Source organism: Lampris incognitus, chromosome 2 (genome assembly GCF_029633865.1).
Source record: "Lampris incognitus isolate fLamInc1 chromosome 2, fLamInc1.hap2, whole genome shotgun sequence".
In the NCBI taxonomy this organism is placed as follows: Eukaryota; Metazoa; Chordata; class Actinopteri; order Lampriformes; family Lampridae; genus Lampris; species Lampris incognitus.
The window spans coordinates 32,784,916-32,809,139 of record NC_079212.1 but is presented as its reverse complement, the minus strand read 5'-3'; the positions used below and the strand labels follow the sequence as shown (position 1 = coordinate 32,809,139).

The following is a 24,224-nucleotide window of genomic DNA, read 5'->3' as shown; positions in this document are numbered from 1 at the left end:
CTTTAAAGCGGCATAATGTAAATGTTTATCTTAAAATAACATGTTCAAAATCATTTTGATGGCACACTGACTTGTAATAAGGGAGAATGGTGCCTCTTTCATTCCCACTCAATGCCCTGAATGCCTGTTCTCGCTATATAACTTGGGTTGAGCGGGTATGATCTCGCATGAGTGATTTTTTTTCCTAGGATGGCAAAGGCATGATCCGCCCTACTCTGCCCCTTATTGGCTTACCCTGATATTCTTACCTTAACCCTAACCAATCTCACTCCTCATGTGACCAACCAACGAAGGCAACGAATACTAGCCAACACTTTCATTTCAATGCAGGCCCTGCCAACTCAAGCTCACAAATGCGGCACTTGGAAATGGAGAGAGGGCACAAGTTCTTATTTCATTTCAGGTTGTAATAGAACATTACCTATAATTGTATCTGTATCTGTTTTAGTCCACAAATATCTGTACTCAGGATTTGAACCGACATGCATCTGGTCTAAAGCAGACATGGTTGGAAAAAAATTTTTTTGACAATTATGTTTTCTATAAAATATATTTCAAATGTAAGATTTTGGATTATTTCAACTATGTACATAACAGCTTCATTTAATAATAAATGACAAATTTAGCTTTTGAACTATACCACCGCCGATTCTCACTGGGGGCACTAAATTCTGAAATTGGGAATGTAGAAAAAAACAATGGCAAATTTATAATGTCATTGGATTAGATGGGATTATACATCTGTTCAGAAGGAATGACTTATTTTTTATTTCATGACAATAAAGCTACACAGAAACCAGTAAATGAAAATGGCATTGTAGTCAAGAAATCTATGAGTAAAATTATGTTTCTTTCAGCGAATCTCGTTAGCTACAATCATATTGAGCCTCTCTACCCCTATCTCTTACACACACACACAAACACGTACGCACACACAATTTACATCGGCAAAAATATCTGCGACAGTAGATTGATTAAATGAAACCAGAAACCTCTGTATGTACACACACACACACACACACACACACACACACACACACACACACACACACACACACACACACACACACACAGTCCCACTGTGCTCATCCTACCTGGTTCTTATCTAGCTCACAATTCTTGTACTCCTTCTCTCCCTGTTCCTGGAAGGTGACGATAACAAAACCCACGAAGATATTCATCATGAAGAAGGCGATGATGATGATGTAGATAATGAAGAAGATGGAAATCTCCACACGGTAGTTGTAGATGGGGCCCATATTCTCTCTGTTAGAGTCAATGGCCTTGTACAGCAGGCTGAGAAGTCAGATGCATGGACAGTCAAAACAACGAAGATGGAAGTCAGTGGAGAGACAGCAAAGCCACTGAATGATTTAAAATCTATTTAGCGTGACGCCTCTAGTTAAGCTTAACACAGACACACACATACACAGTCAAACTGCAATATCATACAAGCAACAATAATCAGAGGAACAGACTCAAAGTTTTCACTAATGTCCACATTTTCCAGAAAATTGATAAATTCTCCCTTTTACTGTTTTTTAAACTGATTTTAAAGGGACACCTCAAAAGGCAGACGGAGGAAAAGAGAAAGAAATCAGCAACCAGTTCAATCAGAATCTTGCTTCTATGATTTATTTCTCATTATCTGTGTGCATTGTGTATTGTTGCCTTTTCGCTACACACCATATGCAAATATACGTCCTCAAATATATGTCAGATATTCTTCCACACAAATCTGCTCATGTACTCACGCAGGCCATCCTTCAAAAGTGGAGACTGTGAAGAGAGCCATCATGGCCATGAGGACATTGTCAAAGTTAAATTCACTGTTGTACCAGGTCCTCTCTTTGACCATAGGCAGTGCTGTGTCCCCATTGCTGTAGAGGATATAAGTGCCTCTGGAAAGAAAAGAGATGTTACAGACATATGGTTTTCTTTCTGTTCTTGTGAGGACCCTCACTGACTACATTCATTCATTAGCCTCTAACCCTAACCATCAGAACTACATGCCTAACCCTAGCCATAACCTACGCCTAACTCTAACCTTAACTGTAAACCCAATGCCGAACCCTAAAACAGACCCTTGAAGAAGTGGAGACCAGCCAAAGTGTTCTCACTTTGCAAATATGTCCTCACTTTTATGGTTAAAAACTCAAATTGGTCCTCACAAATATAGATTAACAAGAACACACCTACATGCATGCACGCACGCACACACACACACACACACACACTATTCACAGAGAGAAAAGACGTGTCCCCATAGTAACTCAGGTTCGGGTACCCAGTCCGGAAGATGTTACTCTATACTGAAATGATACAGTATAAACACAAACACATCAATTCACAAAGTGTTGTACTACTCACTTGCATTCTTCAGGGCTGGACTTGGCCTCATCTGTGCAGCGATAAAATTTGCCCTGTGAAAGAAAAGAAAAGAGGAACTCAGGGCCACAGTCAAAGAAACAACTTGTATGGAATTACTGACAAAGTAATTCACGTCGCTAGCATAAAAACAAGGCGATGGGACTCCTTGACTCCCCTCTAAGGATTGGGGATGTTGTTTCTTATCTCTACCTTCTTCTCATTGTGAGAACGTTTTGTTTTTCTTTTGGAATTTCCCCCCTTTTTCTCCCCAGTTGTATCCGGCCAATTACCCCCCTCTTCCAAGCCATCCCGGTCACTGCTCCACCCACTCTGCTGAGCTGGGGAGGGCTGCAGACTACCACATGCCTCCTCCGATATGTGTGGAGTTGCCAGCCGCTTCTTTTCACCTGACAGTGAGGAGTTTCACCAGGGGAAAGCAGCACATGGGAGGATCACGCTATTCCACCCCGTTCCCCCTTCCCCCCTAACAAGCAACCCGACCGACCAGAGGAGGCGCTAGTGCAGCAATCAGGACACGTACCCACATCTGGCTTCCCACCCGCAGACACGGCCAATTGTGTCTGTAGGGACGGCCAACCAAGCCAGAGGTAACATGGGGATTATAGCTGGAGAACCCTGTGTTGGTAAGCAACAGAATAGACCGCTACGTTACCCAGACACCCCTCATTGTGAGAATGTTAAGTCCTCTGGGACCCTAACATATGGCTAGATAAATAACGTCAATTTGACTTGATTAACTTCCTTCAACCCTTACTCTTTCTTCCCTTTAGCTAATCTACATTTGTCCTGCCTGTTTAGTTTTTTAGTGTTTAGTGATGATCAAAATAATTTCAAGGAAAGATTTTAGAAGAGTAGGGAGCGCAAACTTTGACTGATACAGATAAACAGATGGATGGATGGACAGACGGACAGATAGACATAGAAGCCATGATAGATAGCTAGATTCACTATCATACTTCAAGAAATTTGTTTGCTCAAGTACGCTTTTTTTCCGCAAGTAGGCTGTTTTGGGGGGCGTCCGGGTAGTGTAGCGGTCTATTCCGTTGCCTACCAACACAAGGATTGCTGGTTTTAATCCCCATGTTACCTCCGGCTTGGTCGGGCAACCCCACAGACATAATTGGTCATGTCTGCAGGTGGGAAGCCGGATGTGGGTATGTGTCCTGGTCGCTGCACTAGTGCCTCCTCTGGTTGGTCGGGCACCTGTTCAGGAGGGAGGGGAAACTGGGAGGAATAGCGTGATCCTCCTATGCGCTACGTCCCCCTAGCGAAACTCCTCACTGTCAGGTGAAAAGAAGTGGTTGGCGACTCCACATGTATCGGAGGAGGCATGTGGTAGTCTGCAGCCCTCCCCCAACAGAGGGGGTGGAGCAGCAACTGGGACAGCTCAAAAGAGTGGGATAACCCGGACAGGTACAACTGGGGAGAAAAAAATCCAAAGAAAAGAGGTAGGCTGCTTTGCTACAGCTTGTACATCAAAATATATATTCACCTCAAAACTTCAACATACAAGTTCATCACATTAGAATACTGGACATGAACTTGGCTAAGTTCTGTCTCTCTCTCTCTCTCTCTCTCTCATTCTCATACCTTGAAGAGCTGTACTCCTATGCAGGCAAACATGAACTGCAGTAGCGTGGTGACGATCATGATGTTTCCGATTGTCCTGATGGCCACAAACACACACTGGACCACGTGCTGCAAAATACACCCCATCATGTCATTAGGGAGGACACAGAAATGCTTACATTGACATGTCTATGAGTTAATACACACACGTGCCACCCATGCACACATATCACACACATTTTGTACATGTCTAGCTGTCAATACATTTACAACTCAGTTACCAACACTTGCAAACCAGCATTTGGATATTCGTAAATTTGGCCAGTCTTCTTTGTGTATGTGGCACTTTTCAGTGGAACTAGTCTCTTTCCATAATACGAGTGCCAAGTGTGGGTACATTGGAACTGAACTGTAAATGTACTGACTGCTAGAAAGGTACAAAACATAAGACACTTGCCCCCCCGTCGTCAACCATTAAGGTCTGCAGATGGAGCCCTGCTAGTTATATTCCCAGGTCTTGGTTGGTTACAAAGGGTGATCAGGCTTTTGCTGTTAGAGCCCCCACACTATGGAACGCTCTTTCTGCTGAGTTAAGACGAACTACACTCACTTGCCACTTTATTAGTTACACCTTGCTAGTACTGGGTTGGACCCCCTTTTGCCTTCAGAACTGCCTTAATCCTTTGTGGCATAGATTCAACAAGGTACTGGAAACATTCCTCAGAGAGTTTGGTCCATATTGACATGATAGCATCACGCAGTTGCTGCAGATTTGTCGGCTGCACATCCATGATGCGAATCTCCCGGTCCACCACATCCCAAAGGTGCTCTATTGGATCGAGATCTGGTGACTATGGGGGCCATTTGAGTACAGTGAACTCATTGTCATGTTCAAGAAACCAGTCTGAGATGATTTGAGCTTTATGACATGGCGCGTTATCCTGCTGGAAGTAGCCATCAGAAGATGGGAACACTGTGGTCATAAAGGGATGGATATGGTCAGCAACAATACTCAGGTAGGCTGTGGCATTGACATGATGCTCAATTGGTACTAAGGGGCCCAAAGTGTGCCAAGAAAATATCCCCCACACCATTACACCACCACCACCAGCCTGAACCGTTGATACAAGGCAGGATGGATCCATGCTTTCATGTTGTTGACGCCAAATTCTGACCCTACCATCCGAATGTCGCAGCAGAAATCGAGACTCATCAGACCAGGCAACGTTTTTACAATCTTCTGTTGTCCAATTTTGGTGAGCCTGTGCGAATTGTAGCCTCAGTTTCCTGTTCTTAGCTGACAGGAGTGGCACCCGGTGTGGTCTTCTGCTGCTGTAGCCCATCTGCCTCAAGGTTCGACGTGTTGTGCGTTCAGAGATGCTCTTCTGCATACCTCGGTTGTAATGAGTGGTTATTTGAGTTACTGTTGCCTTTCTATCAGCTCGAACCAGTCTGGCCATTCTCCTCTGACCTCTGGCATCAACAAGGCATTTTCGCCCACAGAACTGCCGCTCACTGGATATTTTCTCTTTTTCGCACCATTCTCTGTAAACCCGAGATGGTTGTGCGTGAAAATCCCAGTAGATCAGCAGTTTCTGAAATACTCAGACCAGCCCGTCTGGCACCAACAACCATGCCACGTTCAAAGTCACTTAAATCACCTTTCTTCCCCATTCTGATGCTCGGTTTGAACTGCAGCAGATCGTCTTGACCATGTCTACATGCCTAAATGCATTGAGTTGCTGCCATGTGATTGGCTGATTAGAAATTTGCGTTAACGAGCAGTTGGACAGGTGTGCCTAATAAAGTGGCCGGTGAGTGTAAGTCTTTAGCTTCTTTTAAATCTCCTGTTAAAACTTTTCTTTTTATGAAAGCTTTTACAAATGTTTGATATTTGTTTTTTTTTACTGTTTTTATTTTTACTTTTATTTGATCTTACTCTTATTCCTGCCTTGTCTGGTTTTATCTGGGGTTTTTTTGTGAAGTACTTTGTAACATTGTTTTAGAAGGGTGCTATATAAATAAAATTATTATTATTATTATTACACAAATTTGGTATGTGTGTAATTGTGTAAAGATTCACAAATGAACACAATTACAAATTTCAATCCCTTCTTTGGAGCTCATGATACAAGCACAGATATGAATGCAAATTTTGAAATATGACTACAGATTCACAAATCTGTGTATCTGTTCACAGCTTATCTTGAGCACATTTTCAATAATAAAGGTGCAATCTTACATCCATAATTTGCCTTCTAAAGTGAGAAGAACGTAAAGTTCCCGTTCAAAAGAAAACAAAGAGACGTACACCACATTGGAACTGTTTTAAGATTTTCACACGATAACAACAGCTTTCCCAAGACTAGGTCCCATTCTCACTTTGAGTCCTTTGGCTCTGTTGATGGCCCTGAGTGGGCGGAGTACTCTAAGAACACGAAGGATCTTCACCACAGAGATAGCAGAAGACCTAAAAGATAAGTAAATACAAAATGAAGAATGGATTGTTACAGGGAACTAAAAACCCTGTGGTGGGGATCATTCTCATGGAGCAGCCATCTGTTCTTGTTATTTCAACAACAATTGTGGTAACCAGGGAATTATCAAGCAACCTTTCCTGTTTTCTGCTGTAATTTATTTTTGTTGGTTGTTTAGTATTCTATGGAAAACCTTTCAGGCAGCATACACACATTAGCGACTGTTCTCTAACATCTAATGTCCGACTGCACTTATGCTGCGTGCGTTTTGTCCGGCTAAAGCCACGTCCCGCTCGCAGTTTCAACGTCCGCCAGCAACCTCACACAAACATGAAACCACAGCAGAGATCTGGGTTACTTGCAACGTTTTTGTACTTAAAGGCCGTGACCATCCCGGGCCGTTGGTGAGCGTTTGTGGCCCCTGTTTTGGCGGCGTGTCCCGCACTGTAGGCACTAGTTGGACCCCTGTCGGCAGCTTTTCGGCCGATTCGGCAGTTGAGCCCGCCAGTGAGAGAGATCCCTCTGATTGGCTGTTCAGCTTAGCGAATCAGTGTACGAGAAGAGAAACAGAGGTTACGAAACCAAGCAAACGACGAAGTCAAGAGGCCACACACAGAAGGCTTTGAACAGGAAAGAGCCGAGCGAAAATTTTAAAATCGGAGGTTTCATTTATCTCCAGCTCTTGGCACAGGTTCGGGAAAGCCCCTTGAGCCTGTCTCTGTAGTATCCATGATTTCACCCATTTAGTGCGATTTCTCCTTATTTTTCACCTCCGCCTCTTCCTTTCTTCTTCCACAACCAAAAAGGCCAATGGCTGACAACGCCAGTACCATTTACAACTTTTTGTCAGACGTATTCTCGATTAGAAGCAGCTATATTATGACACCGGCTGAGTTGAGTGAAAATTATAAGTAAACGCTGCTTTTTTAACGGTTTGTATATCCGCAGTCCTGGGTCTTCCAGTTTCAAATTTTGAATGACAAATACAGTCTACCGCCACCTGCTGGTATGGAGTTATTTCCTCTCACGCAGGCGCAGAAGGTACATGCTAGTTGCCCTCTGGCTGTAGTCTTTGCGGCGTTCAAGTGCTTTTTTTTTGGTGACGTGAGGCGACACAACAGTCGGCCTTCGTCGCCGCTAGTTCTCGAATGTCAGTTTGGTGTGCCTGGGCCCTAAGATGAATCAGCTAGTGAACCAAAAGGTCTTGATGCATGCTCAATAAATCCAGGTAAGAAAATCAAAGGTTGACTCAGTTCATCTGGATGCAACCTTTATTGACAGATACGATTCATCACTCAACTTAGTGACATTTTCACTGAGTTCAGGTATCCCCACCCCTTATACCCCTTATATAGTACAGTTGCATAACGACCGAAACCAACGACCAGTTTCATATGCAAATATGGGTGTGACCATTAACTAGAATTTCATTGGCCATGTGTACTATTCACAGAGGATTAAGGAATGTTTGCAATCACAGCATTGTAAAATGGTGACAGATGTAATCTTAGCCCCCCACCCTTTGTTCAGGAATGGTCGTTACCTCTTCACATAGATGGCCTCTTTGACTCCCTGTTCAAACCAGCGTTTCAAGGATGTGCACATCCTTATCCCCGAAAGAGCGGCCCCTGGCCTGCAGATGGGTGCAGAGACTGCAGAGCCCCGGCCCAACGTGCCAGCTCTTCCGTGCTGCACCACTCCCTTGGCCAGTGCCTGTCTAGTCTGCCCAATGCACAAGTCACGGCAATCCTCCTGGTACGCAACTGCACACACCACATTGCTCTGTTTGATTGAAGTGATTGCAAACATTCTCTAATCCTCTGTGAATAGTACAAATGGCCATCAAAACTCTAGTTAATGGTCACGCCCATATTTGCATATGAAACTGGTTGGCGTTTTCCATCGTTATGCAACTGTATTGTACTGTATTGTTTATAAGGCTGGGATACCTGCAGTCAGTTTAGACTGAAGAGGTCACTTAGATGAGAGATGAAATGTATCTGTCACTAAATGTTGTATCCAGATGAACTGAGTCAACCTTTGAGTGATCCAAAAGGTTTTGCGTTAATGAAGAAATAGTGCTACATATATTTCTCCCACACATGATAAGACAGAGTTGACAAGATAGAAAACAGATAAGCTACAGAGAAATCTATCTATCTATCAGCAAAGATAATATGATAGACTGATTTAATATCAATATACCAGAATTCTTCCCTGATGCATGCGGGTCACGTGTAATAGGATATATCGATTGAATGTTAATGAACAAAATGTCTTTACAGTGAATAATATATTAAATTACATTCACAAGTGTATTCAAAATGGTTTAGTAGACTAACAGCCAGTAGACTGACAGTCTCTTTTCATTCACAAGTCTGGCGGACGGAGCAATGGTGGGTGGCTGCATGCACCGCTTCAACAACGTTTGTGGCGAACACTGACCTGCTCTTCACTATGCAGCAAGTTCTGCAACTGGCACGAATCTTTTCGCCTCACTGTGGTTTTCAGAAGAACATTTTCAAAGATAAGCCCCTCTGCACCGTCACAACCAGCTAATATTTTGATGATACGCCAGAGTAAAAACAACTTGTATCACAAGGAAAAAAAATGCCTTGCCATATGACAGGGCAGACACATGAAGATGGTAACATATCTTTCAGACATATGGATCATGAGATTAAGGAAAAGCGGTGATTAGGCTAGATCCATTGGCCAAAAGACAGCAAAGATATTTACAGATTAAATTTAGCTGAAGAGGGAAAATCCATAATGGGACCAAAACCTTCTTGTATGCTCATCAGTTCAATGATCATCAGATACGTACTGAATGCCGAAGGAGACCAGCGACACCCCGACAACCAACAGGTCCAAGAGGTTGAAGTAGTTTCTACAGAACGCGCCCTTATGGAGGAACGCTCCAAATGCAGTCATCTGAACAGAGGGCAGACAAATATCAGGACTCAGGAATACCATTACAGGCAAACATGCAAAATACAGAATAGCTCCAGAGCCAGCCATTAAAGGCAACATCTCTTGCTGGCATTTGTCGACATTTGCTACAAACAAAAGCTTTTTATGAATTATAATGAAAATCTATATCAAAATATGTGTTAAATTTGCTTGTCATTAGCTTAAAGTGTTCCTGTTTGAAAGAGGCAAAGAGGCTTTTAATAGGTATGATAAAATCATGCCAAGAAGGCATGACTTGTGAAATTTGCAATGAAGTTCCACTTTTGACAAAAGATGCAATAAAACTGCAGTGGAACTGATAAAAAAAAGAAAATGTTTGAAACAGCTGCTTTTGCTTATGGCTTATCTTAGTTTAAAAGTTATAGAGTTTACTGAGTGTTTCTAAAAGTATTTCTGCTACTGAAATGGCTGATGCAATATTCCAGTCACACATAAATATATACAGTAGCACTGGGGGCAGCTAACATGAAAGCACACAAATGAACAAACCACAAACTCTCACACATACACACACACACACACACACACACACACACACACACACACACACACACACACACACACACACACACACACACAATCCAATACATGTGAGAACCCCTCATTGACAACATTAACACGTTTCCCTAAACAAAATCCTAACCCTAAAATACCCTCTTGAAGATGTGGGGACCTGCAAAATGTCCTTACTTTCCTATATTTGTGGGAACCATGAGTACCCACAAGTACATACTCATACACACTTGTACAGTACTGTACACGTGTCCACAAGTGCAACACTAGAAAACACACACACACACACGCCATATGAGATAATAAAAAAAAAAATTCAAATAACGGATTTAGAATTTGACTGCAGAGCTGCCCAATTCATTTCCTGTGCAGATTAACCCAGGAACTATATTATATACACTTTCCATGAGTCAGGGCCTATAATCTCCTGATCAAAGTTTAGGCATAAGCCAGAAAACACGGGGATTTGCTTCTCTGAAGGGGTAGGGTGATATGCATGAGACATTTTAGCTGTGCAGTGACCAAAAGGACAGAGAGAGGGGGCTGAATTCTCAACAGCAGAAAAACAAAATTGTTTCTGATGTGAGCTTTTTCCATTATCGGTTTTCAACGAGCACACTCCATGGAAAGGCACAGACCGAAAAAGGACATGACAACATTTAGAAAGGGTTCAGAGGTGTGTGTGAAGTGTGCATTCAGGCAGTGGGACTCGAAGAACGACCTTGCAGTTCAAACAGGAGGTAGAGACACAAAGGAGAGAGGGGGTGGATCTTCTCTCCATAGAAACTGCATATCTTATTTCGAAAAAGCCAATCTGGAATTTCAAAATCAAAACTGCGCCGGTCCGCAGTGGTGAGAGATCCTCACGCAAAGCTCCAATATCTCTCTTTGCTTTGGATATTGCTGAATATATAACAAAGAACACTGAAAATATTTGTAGAAAAATGATGTAGATTGTCACAGCACACAAAAACAGTGATGGCTGGGTGATAATTTCGCAAAGCATATTGAAATGACCTGCTGATTGAATAAAACATTTTTAGCCTTCAAAAGACATTCTGAAAAAAAAAAAAAGGCATCAACCATCCCACTGCAGAGTAACTGGTCCAAAAACTTGGTCAAAGGTGAAGCAACGGGAGTTTGCCTGTCATGGAAAAGAGACAGACAAACAAAAAAATACCCAACAAAAACTGATGGTTTCCACACTGACGGACAGGTGTCATGACAACAAGACAAACAGGCGGACATATTGACGGGAAAAAAGGCAATAAAAACCTGCAACAGTAAATCAAAAGGGAGAAAGGACGTGTGCAGCAAGCTTGGAAGTTGTGGGCCGTTTTCTTTGGTAACTCAACAAACTTTTTGTTTACCTTAATGAGGATCTCAAATGTAAACATACTAGTGAAGACATAGTCTGCATAGCCTAGGATCTGAGGAGGCAATCAGAATGACACAAGCACGCAAGGTTACTACACAGGATCTACACAGCACGGCACAGCACAGCGCACCAAGGACATTTACCTTCAACAGGATCTCAACAGTAAAGATCGCGGTGAAAGCATAGTCAAAATAACCAAGTACCTGTAAGAGGCACAAGTACAATTCATCAAGACATCATCCATATATCTAGCCATTTAGTTTGGAAATGCTGGCCATCTAGGGGGACATTAAACACTGAGGGCCTTTATCTATCAATTATTTAGCTTAACCCGCTGGCCACGTTTAACAGGTGTATATATCAGTTAGCAGACCAGATCCCCCGTTTTCCATTGGTTGGTTAGACTGGTCTCAGGCCAACAAAACATCTGAATAGGGGTTGAAATGAATAAAGTTTCTTTTTAGGGTCACTTTATGTGCTCCATGCCCAAGGCTGTTTACGTACGATATTGCGAGCAGAGAAGTTGCGTATAGGGTCCTCAGCGGCCAGAGAGACAGAGCTGAGCATGATGAAGACAAGGATGAGGTTGGTGAAAATCTGATGGTTAATCAGTTTATGGCAGAACACACGGAACCTGGGGACGAAAGAGTCAAAGAGAGAGAGAGAGAGAGAGTCAGAGAGAGAGAGAGAGAGAGAGAGAGAGAGAGAGAGAGAAAGAAAATCAGGCAAAGAAAGATGGAGGAAGAAAGGGATAGAGTAAGCATAGAAAAGAAAGTAGAACCAGATAAGGTAATAACAGGTGTTTTTACATGTCTGTGTATGTGTGCGCATATATATATATATATATACACTACCGTTCAAAAGTTTGGGATCACATTGAAATGTCCATATTTTTGAAGGAAAAGCACTGTACTGTTCAATGAAGATAACTTTAAACTAGTCTTAACTTTAAAGAAATACACTCTATACATTGCTAATGTGGTAAATGACTATTCTAGCTGCAAATGTCTGGTTTTTGGTGCAATATCTACATAGGTGTATAGAGGCCCATTTCAAGCAACTATCACTCCAGTGTTCTAATGGTACAATGTGTTTGCTCATTGGCTCAGAAGGCTAATTGATGATTAGAAAACCCTTGTGCAATCATGTTCACACATCCGAAAACAGTTTAGCTCGTTACAGAAGCTACAAAACTGACCTTCGTTTGAGCAGATTGAGTTTCTGGAGCATCACATTTGTGGGGTCAATTAAACGCTCAAAATGGCCAGAAAAAGAGAACTTTCATCTGAAACTCGACAGTCTATTCTTGTTCTTAGAAATGAAGGCTATTCCATGCGAGAAATTGCTAAGAAATTGAAGATTTCCTACACCGGTGTGTACTACTCCCTTCAGAGGACAGCACAAACAGGCTCTAACCAGAGTAGAAAAAGAAGTGGGAGGCCGCGTTGCACAACTGAGCAAGAAGATAAGTACATTAGAGTCTCTAGTTTGAGAAACGGACGCCTCACAGGTCCCCAACTGGCATCTTCATTAAATAGTACCCGCAAAACACCAGTGTCAACATCTACAGTGAAGAGGCGGCTGCGGGATTCTGGGCTTCAGGGCAGAGTGGCAAAGAAAAAGCCATATCTGAGACTGACCAATAAAAGAAAAAGATTAAGATGGGCAAAAGAACACAGACATTGGACAGAGGAAGACTGGAAAAAAGTGTTGTGGACGGATGAATCCAAGTTTGAGGTGTTTGGATCACAAAGAAGAACGTTTGTGAGATGCAGAACAAATGAAAAGATGCTGGAAGAATGCCTGACGCCATCTGTTAAGCATGGTGGAGGTAATGTGATGGTCTGGGGTTGCTTTGGTGCTGGTAAGGTGGGAGATTTGTACAGGGTAAAAGGGATTCTGAATAAGGAAGGCTATCACTCCATTTTGCAACGCCATGCCATACCCAGTGGACAGCGCTTGATTGGAGCCAATTTCATCCTACAACAGGACAATGACCCTAAACACACCTCCAAATTGTGCAAGAACTATTTAGAGCAGAAGCAGGCAGCTGGTATTCTATCGGTAATGGAGTGGCCAGCGCAGTCACCAGATCTGAACCCCATTGAGCTGTTGTGGGAGCAGCTTGACCGTATGGTACGCAAGAAGTGCCCATCCAACCAATCCAACTTGTGGGAGCTGCTTCTGGAAGCGTGGGGTGCAATTTCTCCAGATTACCTCAACAAATTAACAGCTAGAATGCCAAAGGTCTGCAATGCTGTAATTGCTGCAAATGGAGGATTCTTTGACGAAAGCAAAGTTTGATGTAAAAAAAATCTTATTTCAAATACAAATCATTATTTCTAACCTTGTCAATGTCTTGACTCTATTTTCTATTCATTTCACAACATATGGTGGTGAATAAGTGTGACTTTTCATGGAAAACACAAAATTGTTTGGGTGATCCCAAACTTTTGAACGGTAGTGTATATATATATATATATATATATATATATATATATATATATATATATATATATATATATGCCTATCATGGACAGGATCTGAAGGCGCAGCCAAGGAGAGGAGTGTATCCATTTTGGAAACCTCAGAATTGCATCTTTGCTCTTTGCAGATGATGTGGTTTTGTTGACTTCATCAGAACACGACCTCCGGCACACACTGGGGCGGTTTGCAGCTGAGTGTGTAATGGTTGGGATGAGAGTCAGCACCTTCAAGTCTGAGGCCATCGTTCTACCAGAAAACGGCAGATTGCTCCCTCCGTGTTGGGGATGAGTTGTTGCCTCAAGTGAAGAAGTTCAAGTATCTTGTGTGTGTGTATGCTTGTGTTTGTGTATGCTTGTGTGTGTGTGTGTGTGTGTGTGTGTGTGTGTGAGAGAGACGTACGGGTTTGTACTGCTGAAGATGAAGAAGGCACTGCCTTCTGGGATGGGTGGAGTCTTCTCTTTGACGCTGAGGTCAGACAGCCTCTGGGGACGGGGCCCTGATGGAACCTCTGGGAAGTCATCCTCGTCTTCCTCACATGCTAGGAAGCAAGAACAGAATGAGTGCAGTGTTAATAGTCATACCCATTTTTAGATGTAGTCTGGTCTCATGCTTTTACCACAGTGTGACAAAAACTTCTTGTCACAGTTTAGTCATTTCCTTTTGATTTAGTAAATTTACTGTTTAGTCAACTAAATCTCTGGTTGTAGTCTACTCGTCATCTTAATTTGGTCATATTAAGTCACTGTACAGGGCTGCATATTCTCACAGATTGAGCGTGACACACAAACAATGAAAATCAAAGTCATTGCATGAAAAGCACAAGCCAACTGGTAATTTTCCTACACTATGCTTTCCTGTGCTTGCTATGCAAGGGAATTCAGGTTTATTCAAACATAAAATTAAACTCAAATAAAACAACTTATATGATATAAAACATATTTCATCAGGGGGTTCCTTAAAAATCCACTCAAGTTCCGCAGCAAGAGACTGGAACTGTCATGAAGTCTAGGTAGTGAAGTTCTTTGGTTTAACATTTTGCGAAGGCTCACTGAAATTAACCACTTTGGACTACAACAGAGTCCTTTGAGGGAGAAAGTCAAAATCTCACTCCAGACTATTTACAAAAGTTGGCAGCCCTGCTGCATTTCTAACACTTTGTTGCAAACTTGTATTACACAATATACACAATGATACTCTCCCAACTCAATCCTTTAACAATTGTATAATTTAATATTACAAATGTGATTGATGGAATTAATTAAGAATTAAGAATGGAGACGCAACCAGATTGTGTCTCCATTCTTACACTGATTCTGTTTAGCGCTGGTGAATTTTAGCAGCCACTCATAGCATAAAGGCTGTCAATCACCAAGCAAACCAAACTTCGCCAATGACAGGGTTGTAATTTGGTCAACCGAAAGTTTGGATACGATTGGACGTTAGTGATATAGAGAAAACAATCATGATCTACATAGGCCGAGCATTGTTTTGGCATTGGTAATGGAGGCAGGGCACATCAGGAGTGGCTCATGCTGGCCGTGAGGAAGACGTCAGAGAGTGTGTGTGTGTGTGTGTGTGTGTGTGTGTGTGTGTGTGTGTGTTGATTGAGAAGGTGAGGTGAGAAGCCTTAACACACTCCACTGTGCATACTATGTGAAACTGGAACTGTAATAAACTGTTGTGTAATTCCTTTGATAAGGGATAATAATTTACATTACACTACATTACATTACAGTCATTTAGCCGACGCTTTTATCCAAAGCGACTTACAGTAAGTGCATTTAACGTAGGAAATCAGGAGAACTACTAGTCATCAGAGGTCATAAGTGCATCTTCTCTCTAAACAAGCATCTAAGAGCAAAACCAGTGCTAAAGTAAAAGTGCAAGAAAGAGATTTTTTTTTTTTTAAATTAGTGAATACAGTAAGTGTTAAGAGCAAGTAACAAGGTAGTAGTTCTTGAAGAGGTGAGTTTTCAACCTGCACCGAAAGATGGGCAGCGACTCCGCTGTCCTGATATCAGTGGGGAGTTCATTCCACCACTGTGGGGCCAGGACAGAAAAGAGCCGTGACCAGGTCGATCGGCAGCAAGGGCCTCTGAGCGACAGGGCAACCAGGTGTCCCGAGGCAGCAGAGCGAAGTGGTCGGGTGGGGGTGTAGGGCTTGACCATGGCCTGGTGATAGGAAGGAGCTGTTCCTTTCACTGCCCTGTAGGCTAGCACCAGAGTCTTAAACTGGATGCGAGCAGCTACTGGGAGCCAGTGTAGGGACATGAGAAGGGGAGTTGTGTGGGAGAACTTAGGACAGTTGAACACCAAACAAGCTGCAGCTTTCTGAACAAGTTCCAGAGGTCTGTTGGCCAATGCCGGGGCGCTAGCAAAGAGGGAGTTGCCGTAGTCCAGCCAGGAGATGACCAGAGCCTGGATGAGCACCTGTGCCGTCTCGTCGGTGAGGAATGGGCGAATCCTCCTGATGTTATAGAGGAGAAATCTGCAGGAGCGAGCAACCGATGGGTGCAGCAAACGACAGTTGGTCGTCCAGGATCACACCCAGATTCCTCGCAGTCCGAGTTGGCGTCACCACAGTGTTGTCAATGGTGATGGCCAGGTCTTGGTGCGGGCAACCTTTCCCTGGGAGGAACATCAGCTCTGTCTTGTCCAGATTGCGCTTCAGGAGGTGTGTCGCCACCTGAAGCTCAATCTAGGCTATACACTTTGAGACTACGTGCAAAAGAAACATTGACTGAGTTTTAGACTTGATGATGTATAGCTGTGTTTTGTTTATTTAAGTTACACACAGTGAAACAGTACACTCCCCTCTGCCTGAACTGTGTCACAGTGCCTTATATACAAAGACATATGGACATCTCTGATCATAACAGCAAGTCTTATCCATTCTTTTATTGCACTTCTTCTTCTGGCTTGTTCCCTGTTTTTCAGGGGTTGCCACAGCGGATTTTATAGTTTCCATCAGTACCATGTAAGGGCACAGCACCAATGGCAGCCTTTGTTAACCTGAGCCTCAACCAATCCAGTATGGTCTTGTCAATCCACATAACGATTTGGCAAAATTTTACATCGGATGCCCTCCCTGACACAACCACTAACCCTATGGATGATAAGTTCTTTTATTGCACTAACACTAAGAAAATTAAATAACAGTAAAACCAATCAACTCTTCGAAGCCCTCTGAAGGACCCCTGGACCCAGTTTGGGAATCAGCAGTTTAAAAGACAAGATAAATCACATTCACCTGGTGATTCAATAGTGGGGTATGGCTCTTTGTCCTCCTCCAGTCCAGCCTCTAATGGCACCTAAAGACAGACATAAGGCTTTAACACAAGTTATCAGTTTTAAATGTAACTGTGAAGAAAATGTCATGTTATATTCAAACAAGTGTAGCTGTAATTAATTCTATTCTGTCGATGTACATTTCAAACCCGTTCAGTACAAATCAACTGACAGCACAAACCATGTACTTTACAATAGTGCGGGATCCTTTAGTGAAACCATAGGTTACACAAGAGATTCAGCCCCTCAAAAGAAAATGCTTAAACCTGCAGTAAGCAAGAGCCCCCCCCCCCCACCTTTTTTTTCTCCCCAATTGTGCTTGGCCAATTACCCCACTCTTCTGAACCGTCCCGGTCGCTGCTCCACCACCTCTGCCGATCCGGGGAGGGCTGCAGACTACCACATGCCTCCTCCGATACATGTGGAGTCGCCAGCTGTTTCTTTTCACCCGACAGTGAGGAGTTTCGCCAGGGGGATGTAGCGCATGGGGGGGATCACGCTATTCCTCCCAGTTCCCCCTCCCCCCAAACAGATGCCCCGATGGACCAGAGGAGGCGCTAGTGCAGCGACCAGGACACATACCCACATCTGGCTTCCCACCCGCAGACATGGCCAATTGTGTCTGTAAGGATGCCCGACCAAGCCAGAGGTAACACGGGGATTCGAACTGGCGATCCCTTTGTTGGTAGGCAATAAAATAGACTGCTACACTACCCGGATGGCCCAGTATGAAAGTTTTGTCTCCCCACCAATGATCATCATCATGAATATCAGTGTTTGTCTTTGCTGTCAATTGCTTTTTTTTTCTCCTTTTTTTTTGTACGTTGATCTTTCCTCTGAACACCAAATTTCTCTTTTCCTCTGGAGCATCAGAAACTTTTCTTGGATGCTTCATAGGTTTTTCCACCATAGCCTCCAAGCCCGGAGGCTTTCTGGAAGAAAGCCTTGAAGGTAAGCCAAACAGATTTTTTTTTTTACCTTTGTGTCTCTGTCTTTTCTCTCCTTTTTTTCATTCTCCTTTTTTCTGTCAGTGATTGAACCCCTACAGGTGAAAGAGAAGGAGTATCCCAAAAGGTTGACAATCAAAGTTCAATAAAAATGTCAAAGAAAGAGTAACATGCTGTCTTCTAAGTTGACTAAAGGGATTGTCCAGCAGTCTTTTTAACACAATGTCATAAATCATTGGGAAAGAACACAAGCTGACAAATAAATACTGAGCACAACAAAAGGATTGATTACTTAAAATTTGAAGGTGTTACCGTAATGGTCAGATTAGTGCTGGATTAGGGTAATACTGACAAAATTAAATATCACAATATTTTTGGCTGAATACCCCAATATATAGATAGTGCAACCATATTTTGGGGAGGACCATTGGTGCTTTCAGAATTTATTCACACAATAAATTCGGAGAAATAATCATTAGTAATATGGATATGATGACCAAGCAGGTAGAGACGTTCATTGTTCATTTCACACAGCTAAAACAGTCGAATAAGTTCAGAAATGTAACTGTAATGCAGTCTTTAAGATTAGAGAATGACATCATTTAAGTTATATCATGATATTACAATAACCGAAATCCCAGATGTCTAATTGCATATCACTATATCAATATATTGCCCCGCTCTATGTAGAATGCAGCAGTCCACATTGGACTGCACCTTGTACTATTCTTCCTCTTCTTGGCTTCCTCTTCCTCTTTCTGTGCTGTGTTTAGGCTCTCTGCATCTGCCAGGTTGTCAACCGCAATGGCCAAGAAGACATTCAGGAGGATGTCTGGTCATATAAGTTAAGGACATTACTCTGCTAAATGTGAATTGTCACCACCAGTGAATGGTCTGTCACTATATGAGGAAACACGAACTGATTTGACTTGGGCACACAATTTGATTGTGAATGTGCTGGCTTGTGCCTCCAAGTGTGGATGTGTTCTGCTGTGTGTGTGTGTATGTATCATCTTCTGTGTGAACAGGTGCTTTTGTGCCTTTGTGTGCTGATGTAATGATGTGATAAGTCCTCTTAACCATAGGAAAAGCCTCATTTTGTTTGCCTCTCTCCAAGGAGGCATCATATTCTGTGGGATGAATGTTTGCTAATAACTGCAGCTTGAATCCTGGCCTTTAGGTTACTGAAGTGTGTTCTCCCAACTCACTACACCTCCATCCCGTCAGGCTAAACTGTGTGTATATACATTTATCTGAGTCAGCATGCATGTGATTTTGTGTGTGTGTGTGTGCGCTGCATGCATGTGTGCGTAACTCAAAGGATACAGTTTCCGCAGATGAATAGAATGATGAAGTAAATGCAGACCATCATTCCAGAGGAGGCGGGGCCACCATAGGCCATGATGCCATCATACATCACTGTGTTCCAGTCCTCACCGGTCAAGATCTGAGAAACATCAAGTTCATTCAGCTTCTCTCCATAACCACATATCTTAGCAGAAGGCAGGGAAACCCACTGGACAACACACCTGTCCATCACAGGGTCCAACCAGATTTCGCTAGCAGCTATCATATCTAAAGGCTCGCCTACAGTTGCCTCACTGACAGTATGACATGACTCAGACCGGGCATTACATGCAATAGTTTGAGGGTAATAAGTAATCACTGCTCACCTGATACAGATATTGTTAGGAAACAGTTTTACAGTTGCCTTGAGGAGCCACATTATGATTTGGAAAGTGATTCATAGAATTACTGGTGCTTATGTATGTGGTTTGTGGAAAAGGGAAGAGGAAAAGAGGAGGTTTATGGATGTGGCGAGGGAAGACATGCAGGTGGCTGGTGTGACAGAGGAAGATGCAGAGAACAGGATGAAATGGAAACGGATGATTCGCTGTGGCGACCCCTAATGGGAGCAGCCAAAAGAAGTAGTAGTAGTAAATATTTGTGGTTTGTGGAAACTGGTGAAAAACAATCTGGAGTTAACTGCCTCATGTTAAGCAGTTCTTCTCCAGTGAAAGTAATCGAGTTTGAGTAACCGGACACACAGAGAATAAACAAAAACAAAGAAAATACCAGAGAACGCTGTACCAAGGGTGCCATCGACGGCAGCATCTTCTTCAATTTGTTTTGCTTTTTTGAAAAAGCTACTTATTAGCAGGAAATTTTTAATTGTGGCCGCTTCTGTCACTTCCTTTTTTTTCTTTTGGCAGTCCCACTAGGCTTTTGGTTAACGCCGCCCATTTTCTGCTGCTTGGCAATTTTTCCCGTACACTTCTCATTGATACAACCTAACTGATAGTGGGTAAGGTACAAACTAATTCCATAGTTTTTAACCTTGAGTGGCTTAAGAAAAACTGAACTTGAATCTGTGCAATGTAAACCATCTGCTCTCAACGCCCACCCACCTTGACCACTAGCCAGTCTATATAGTGCATTGCTGCTTGCTCACCAGTCACCACTTGCCCAGCCATCTCAGCAATAAAACAATCAACATGAAACTTAATTTTCTTGGAAACAACTTTTATTTCATTGTGTTTGGATAACTATCAAGAAAAAATAAATAAATGCATACATTTTTTTATTTTCTACTATCGCAGAGGGCCCTTTTGCACTCAGGGGCCCTCTGCCCATATGGTTGATCCAGTGGTGCGTACTTCTGACAAGATTTGGTAAAAGTTTAAGAGCTATGTCACACGTTTCATTGCTTTGATGGTTGTAGGTCTAGTCTATCCGATTGTGTCCAGAGGGATTTTGGTCTGTGCCCATTGATATCGCCCCTTGGAAATTAGAAATGAACCGAGAGGAGCCAGACTAATTAGCATTTGAGAATTCATCTGGTTCCTGGGCTATGCTTTTCAAGAACAGATTGAAAAACTGAGAATTTGGGGAGATAATATTAATTATAAAGCAGCATAAAATGATTGAAGTATTGGCCTAAGACCCAAAGAGCAGTATTTTGACTGTTGTGTGTTAATGAACGCCAACCACTTTTTGTCCCGTTTTTTATGTACATATACTCCAATTGTTTGTTCATCTCCTTATTTCGCATACTATGTTTTAATGAAAACTAAATGTCAACATCAAGTTGTCATCATCACTATATTGGTTACCATTTGCATTTTTTTGGTTCTTTGTGATTACTTTTGGCCGACAATTTTATGAGGCCTTTGTTTCTTCGGAAAAATGTTTCTTTTCCTCTCATTTTCTGTTTTTCTCTCACATAAACTAAACTAAACTCACCTGGAATACAGTGAGTAGGGCCTGAGGGAAGTTATCAAAGGTGCTCCTCTTGGTCATGGTCTCATCGAAGTTGAACTTGCCACCAAATAGCTGCATGCCGAGCAGGGAGAAGATGATTATGAAAAGGAAGAGCAGCAGCAGCAGGGAGGCGATGGACTTCATGGAATTGAGCAGAGATGCCACTAGGTTACTAAGAGATGCCCAATGGCTGGAGAAAAGGAGAAAAAAACAAGTTAGGAGAGGGAGCGAAAAATACCCCACTTCATCAACACAGCCACCCACTAACAAACCCTTTCAACATCCCTCACTGAGAGTACTTGGAGATACTGAGGGACAATAGTAGAAACCAAAGACATAGGCAAGGAGAAGACAGCTCTGCCACTTACTTGTGTGTGTGTGTGTGTGTGCGTGTGTGTGTGTGTGTGTGTGTGCACGTGCGTGTGCATGTGTTTGTGTACATGCAAACAAACTCATGAATGCAAACATGAATACACATATAAATGCAAAGAGTTTGCATTTAAGTATCATTATTGTAGCTCTTACAATAACTTACCTGCTGTTTTCCAATTAATCAACTCAAAACGACCTTAGAGGCCATAGATATAATACACAGAACAACTCTCTTTAACAGCACACACACAAACACACACACACACACACACACACACACACACACACACACACACACACACACACACACACACACACACACACACACCATTACTCATTTTGACCGTCGCAGTGTGATCTTAAAGATTCATTCATTATCCAAACCACTTATCCTGCTCTCAGGGTCGCGGGGATGCTGGAGCCTATCCCAGCAGTCATTTGGCGGCAGGCAGGGAGACACACACATTCACACCTAGGGACAGTTTAGTACGGCCGATTCACCTGACCTACAGGTCTTTGGACTGTGGGAGGAAACCGGAGCACCGGAGGAAACCCACATAGACACGGTGAGAACATGCAAACTCCACACAGAGGACGACCCGGGACAACCCCCAAGGTTGGACTACCCCGGGGCTCGAACCCAGGACCTTCTTGCTGTGAGGCGACTGCGCTAACCACTGCGCTACCATGCTGCCCAACCTTAAAGATGATGGAAAAAAAAAAAAAAAAAAACCTTGAAGTTTCTGCAACTTTCAGTGACTTTGATAAAAACATCCTGGGAAGCCATACACACAATAGCACAAATATAAAAGTCATCACTACCACAGCGTGCATGCGTGCACACACACACGCACGCGCGTGCGCACACACACACATGCACTTGCTTGCTGGTAGTCCATCAAGTCCAATGATGACACCTCTCATTGTTAATGGTGTGTTCTTTGATGACTGTAGAGTCCGATTCTTGATCTACAAGTTTTATTGCACGTTGGGCATATGAAGTCTGAGTTAGTGGGGGCAGGCATGGTTGTGTCTCCTCAGTCATTTCTGTTGTTTGTTTTTTTTTTCACATTCCTCTACATTTCCAGCTGTTCTATACCTCTGTAGCAGATCTCATGCCAGTTGGAACAGTTGATGGCAGCTTGCTCCAGTCTCAAAGGGGCAATACAACATTTTTTCAGTGATGATTTTAGCTGGTCTTTGTATCGCTTCTTCTGACCACCTGCGGACTGGTGGACAGATGAAGCTGTCCATACAGGATTTGACGCGGTAGGCATTCTTGAGGCATCCTGATTACATGTCCAATCCAAGTGCAGTTGGTGTTCAGTGACCGTGGCTTCTGTGCTCTTGCAGTTTGTCCTAGCAAGAATCTCATCATGGGGAACATGGTCACACCACATGATCCTTATGATTTGCTGCAGACACCTTATGGGGAACCGCTCCAGCAATCTTAGGTAGTGGCTGTATGTGACCCAGGCTTCAGAGCTTTATAGGAGAGTTGTGATACAGACGGCTTTGTAAATGGCAATTTTGGTGTGCAGGTGGAGGTGTTTGTTTTGGAGGACCTTTCGTTGGCATTTGCTGAAGGCTACAGAGGCTTGTTTGATTCTACTGAGAATTTTGTGATCACAGTTGCAGCCCTCAGAAAGGATGCTGCCCAGGTATTTGAAAGACGGAACAACTGAGAGTGGTTGGTGTTCTATAGTGAAGACAGGCATAGTGGGTGGGGGGCTGGACCTCCATTGGCATAACTCCTCAGTCTTGGTGGTGTTGATTAATAGACCCAACCTGCTGTAGGCATTCACAACTGCAGCAAGGATGATATGCAGCTCTTCTGGTGTGTGAGCTACAACATCACAGACATCAGCGTACTGTAGCTCAAGGACCTGCACTGCTGACAACTTGTTGGTTGCCTGGAACCTCCAAATGTTGAAGAGGTTTCCATCTAGCCTAAAGTCTATTGTGATCCCACTACTGCCTTGAAGATCTTTATGAAAAAGCTTTGTGACACATAGGAGGAAAATGTTGAAGAATACCGGTGCCAGCACACTCCCTGCCTCACTCCAGTGCATACATTAAAGGGTGTCGATTCCTGTCCTCCTATGGCCACCCATGCCACCATCCCATCATGGAACTGTGACAGAATGTTCACAAATTTGCTCAGATAGCCAAACTTTCTCAGGATTTTCCAAAGTAGCTCTCAATTCATAGTGGCAAAAGCTTTGGAGAGGTCGACAAAAGCCATGAAAAGGTCCTGATGTTGTTCGCAGCACTTTTCTTGTAGCTGTCTTACTGTGAAAATCATATCCACAGTACTCCTGTTCTTCCTTAAACCACACTGTGACTCTGGCAGCAGATGTTCTGTCAAGTGCTTTACCATCCTGCATAGCATGACCTTTGCTAGGACCTTCCCTGCAACAGCTAGCAGGGATATGCCCTGACTGTTGCCGCAGATGGACTTGCCTCTTCTGTTTTTGTACAGGGTGACAATTTTAGCATCCCTCATTGTTGAGGGACACTCTGCTGTTCCCAGACCTGCAGGATGTACTGATAAAACATTCTGGTGCA

General features: G+C 43.1%; 1 protein-coding gene across 1 annotated transcript in view; it reads right to left on the bottom strand.

The window, feature by feature from the left end:
- cacna1db (calcium channel, voltage-dependent, L type, alpha 1D subunit, b) overlaps window positions 1-24,224 on the bottom strand; it is a 212,252-nt gene that overhangs the window by 59,012 nt on the left and 129,016 nt on the right. Inside the window, exons 15-29 of the mRNA XM_056275518.1 lie at window positions 21,267-21,474; window positions 19,350-19,470; window positions 18,741-18,855; window positions 18,055-18,118; window positions 17,039-17,099; window positions 14,188-14,326; window positions 11,806-11,935; window positions 11,445-11,504; window positions 11,294-11,353; window positions 9,265-9,371; window positions 6,343-6,430; window positions 3,982-4,089; window positions 2,371-2,423; window positions 1,755-1,901; window positions 1,095-1,296 (exon numbers count right to left, since the gene is read on the bottom strand). Of these exons, the coding sequence (XP_056131493.1) occupies window positions 1,095-1,296; window positions 1,755-1,901; window positions 2,371-2,423; window positions 3,982-4,089; window positions 6,343-6,430; window positions 9,265-9,371; window positions 11,294-11,353; window positions 11,445-11,504; window positions 11,806-11,935; window positions 14,188-14,326; window positions 17,039-17,099; window positions 18,055-18,118; window positions 18,741-18,855; window positions 19,350-19,470; window positions 21,267-21,474 (1,663 nt within the window). The remainder of the gene's footprint in view (window positions 1-1,094; window positions 1,297-1,754; window positions 1,902-2,370; window positions 2,424-3,981; window positions 4,090-6,342; window positions 6,431-9,264; window positions 9,372-11,293; window positions 11,354-11,444; window positions 11,505-11,805; window positions 11,936-14,187; window positions 14,327-17,038; window positions 17,100-18,054; window positions 18,119-18,740; window positions 18,856-19,349; window positions 19,471-21,266; window positions 21,475-24,224) is intronic.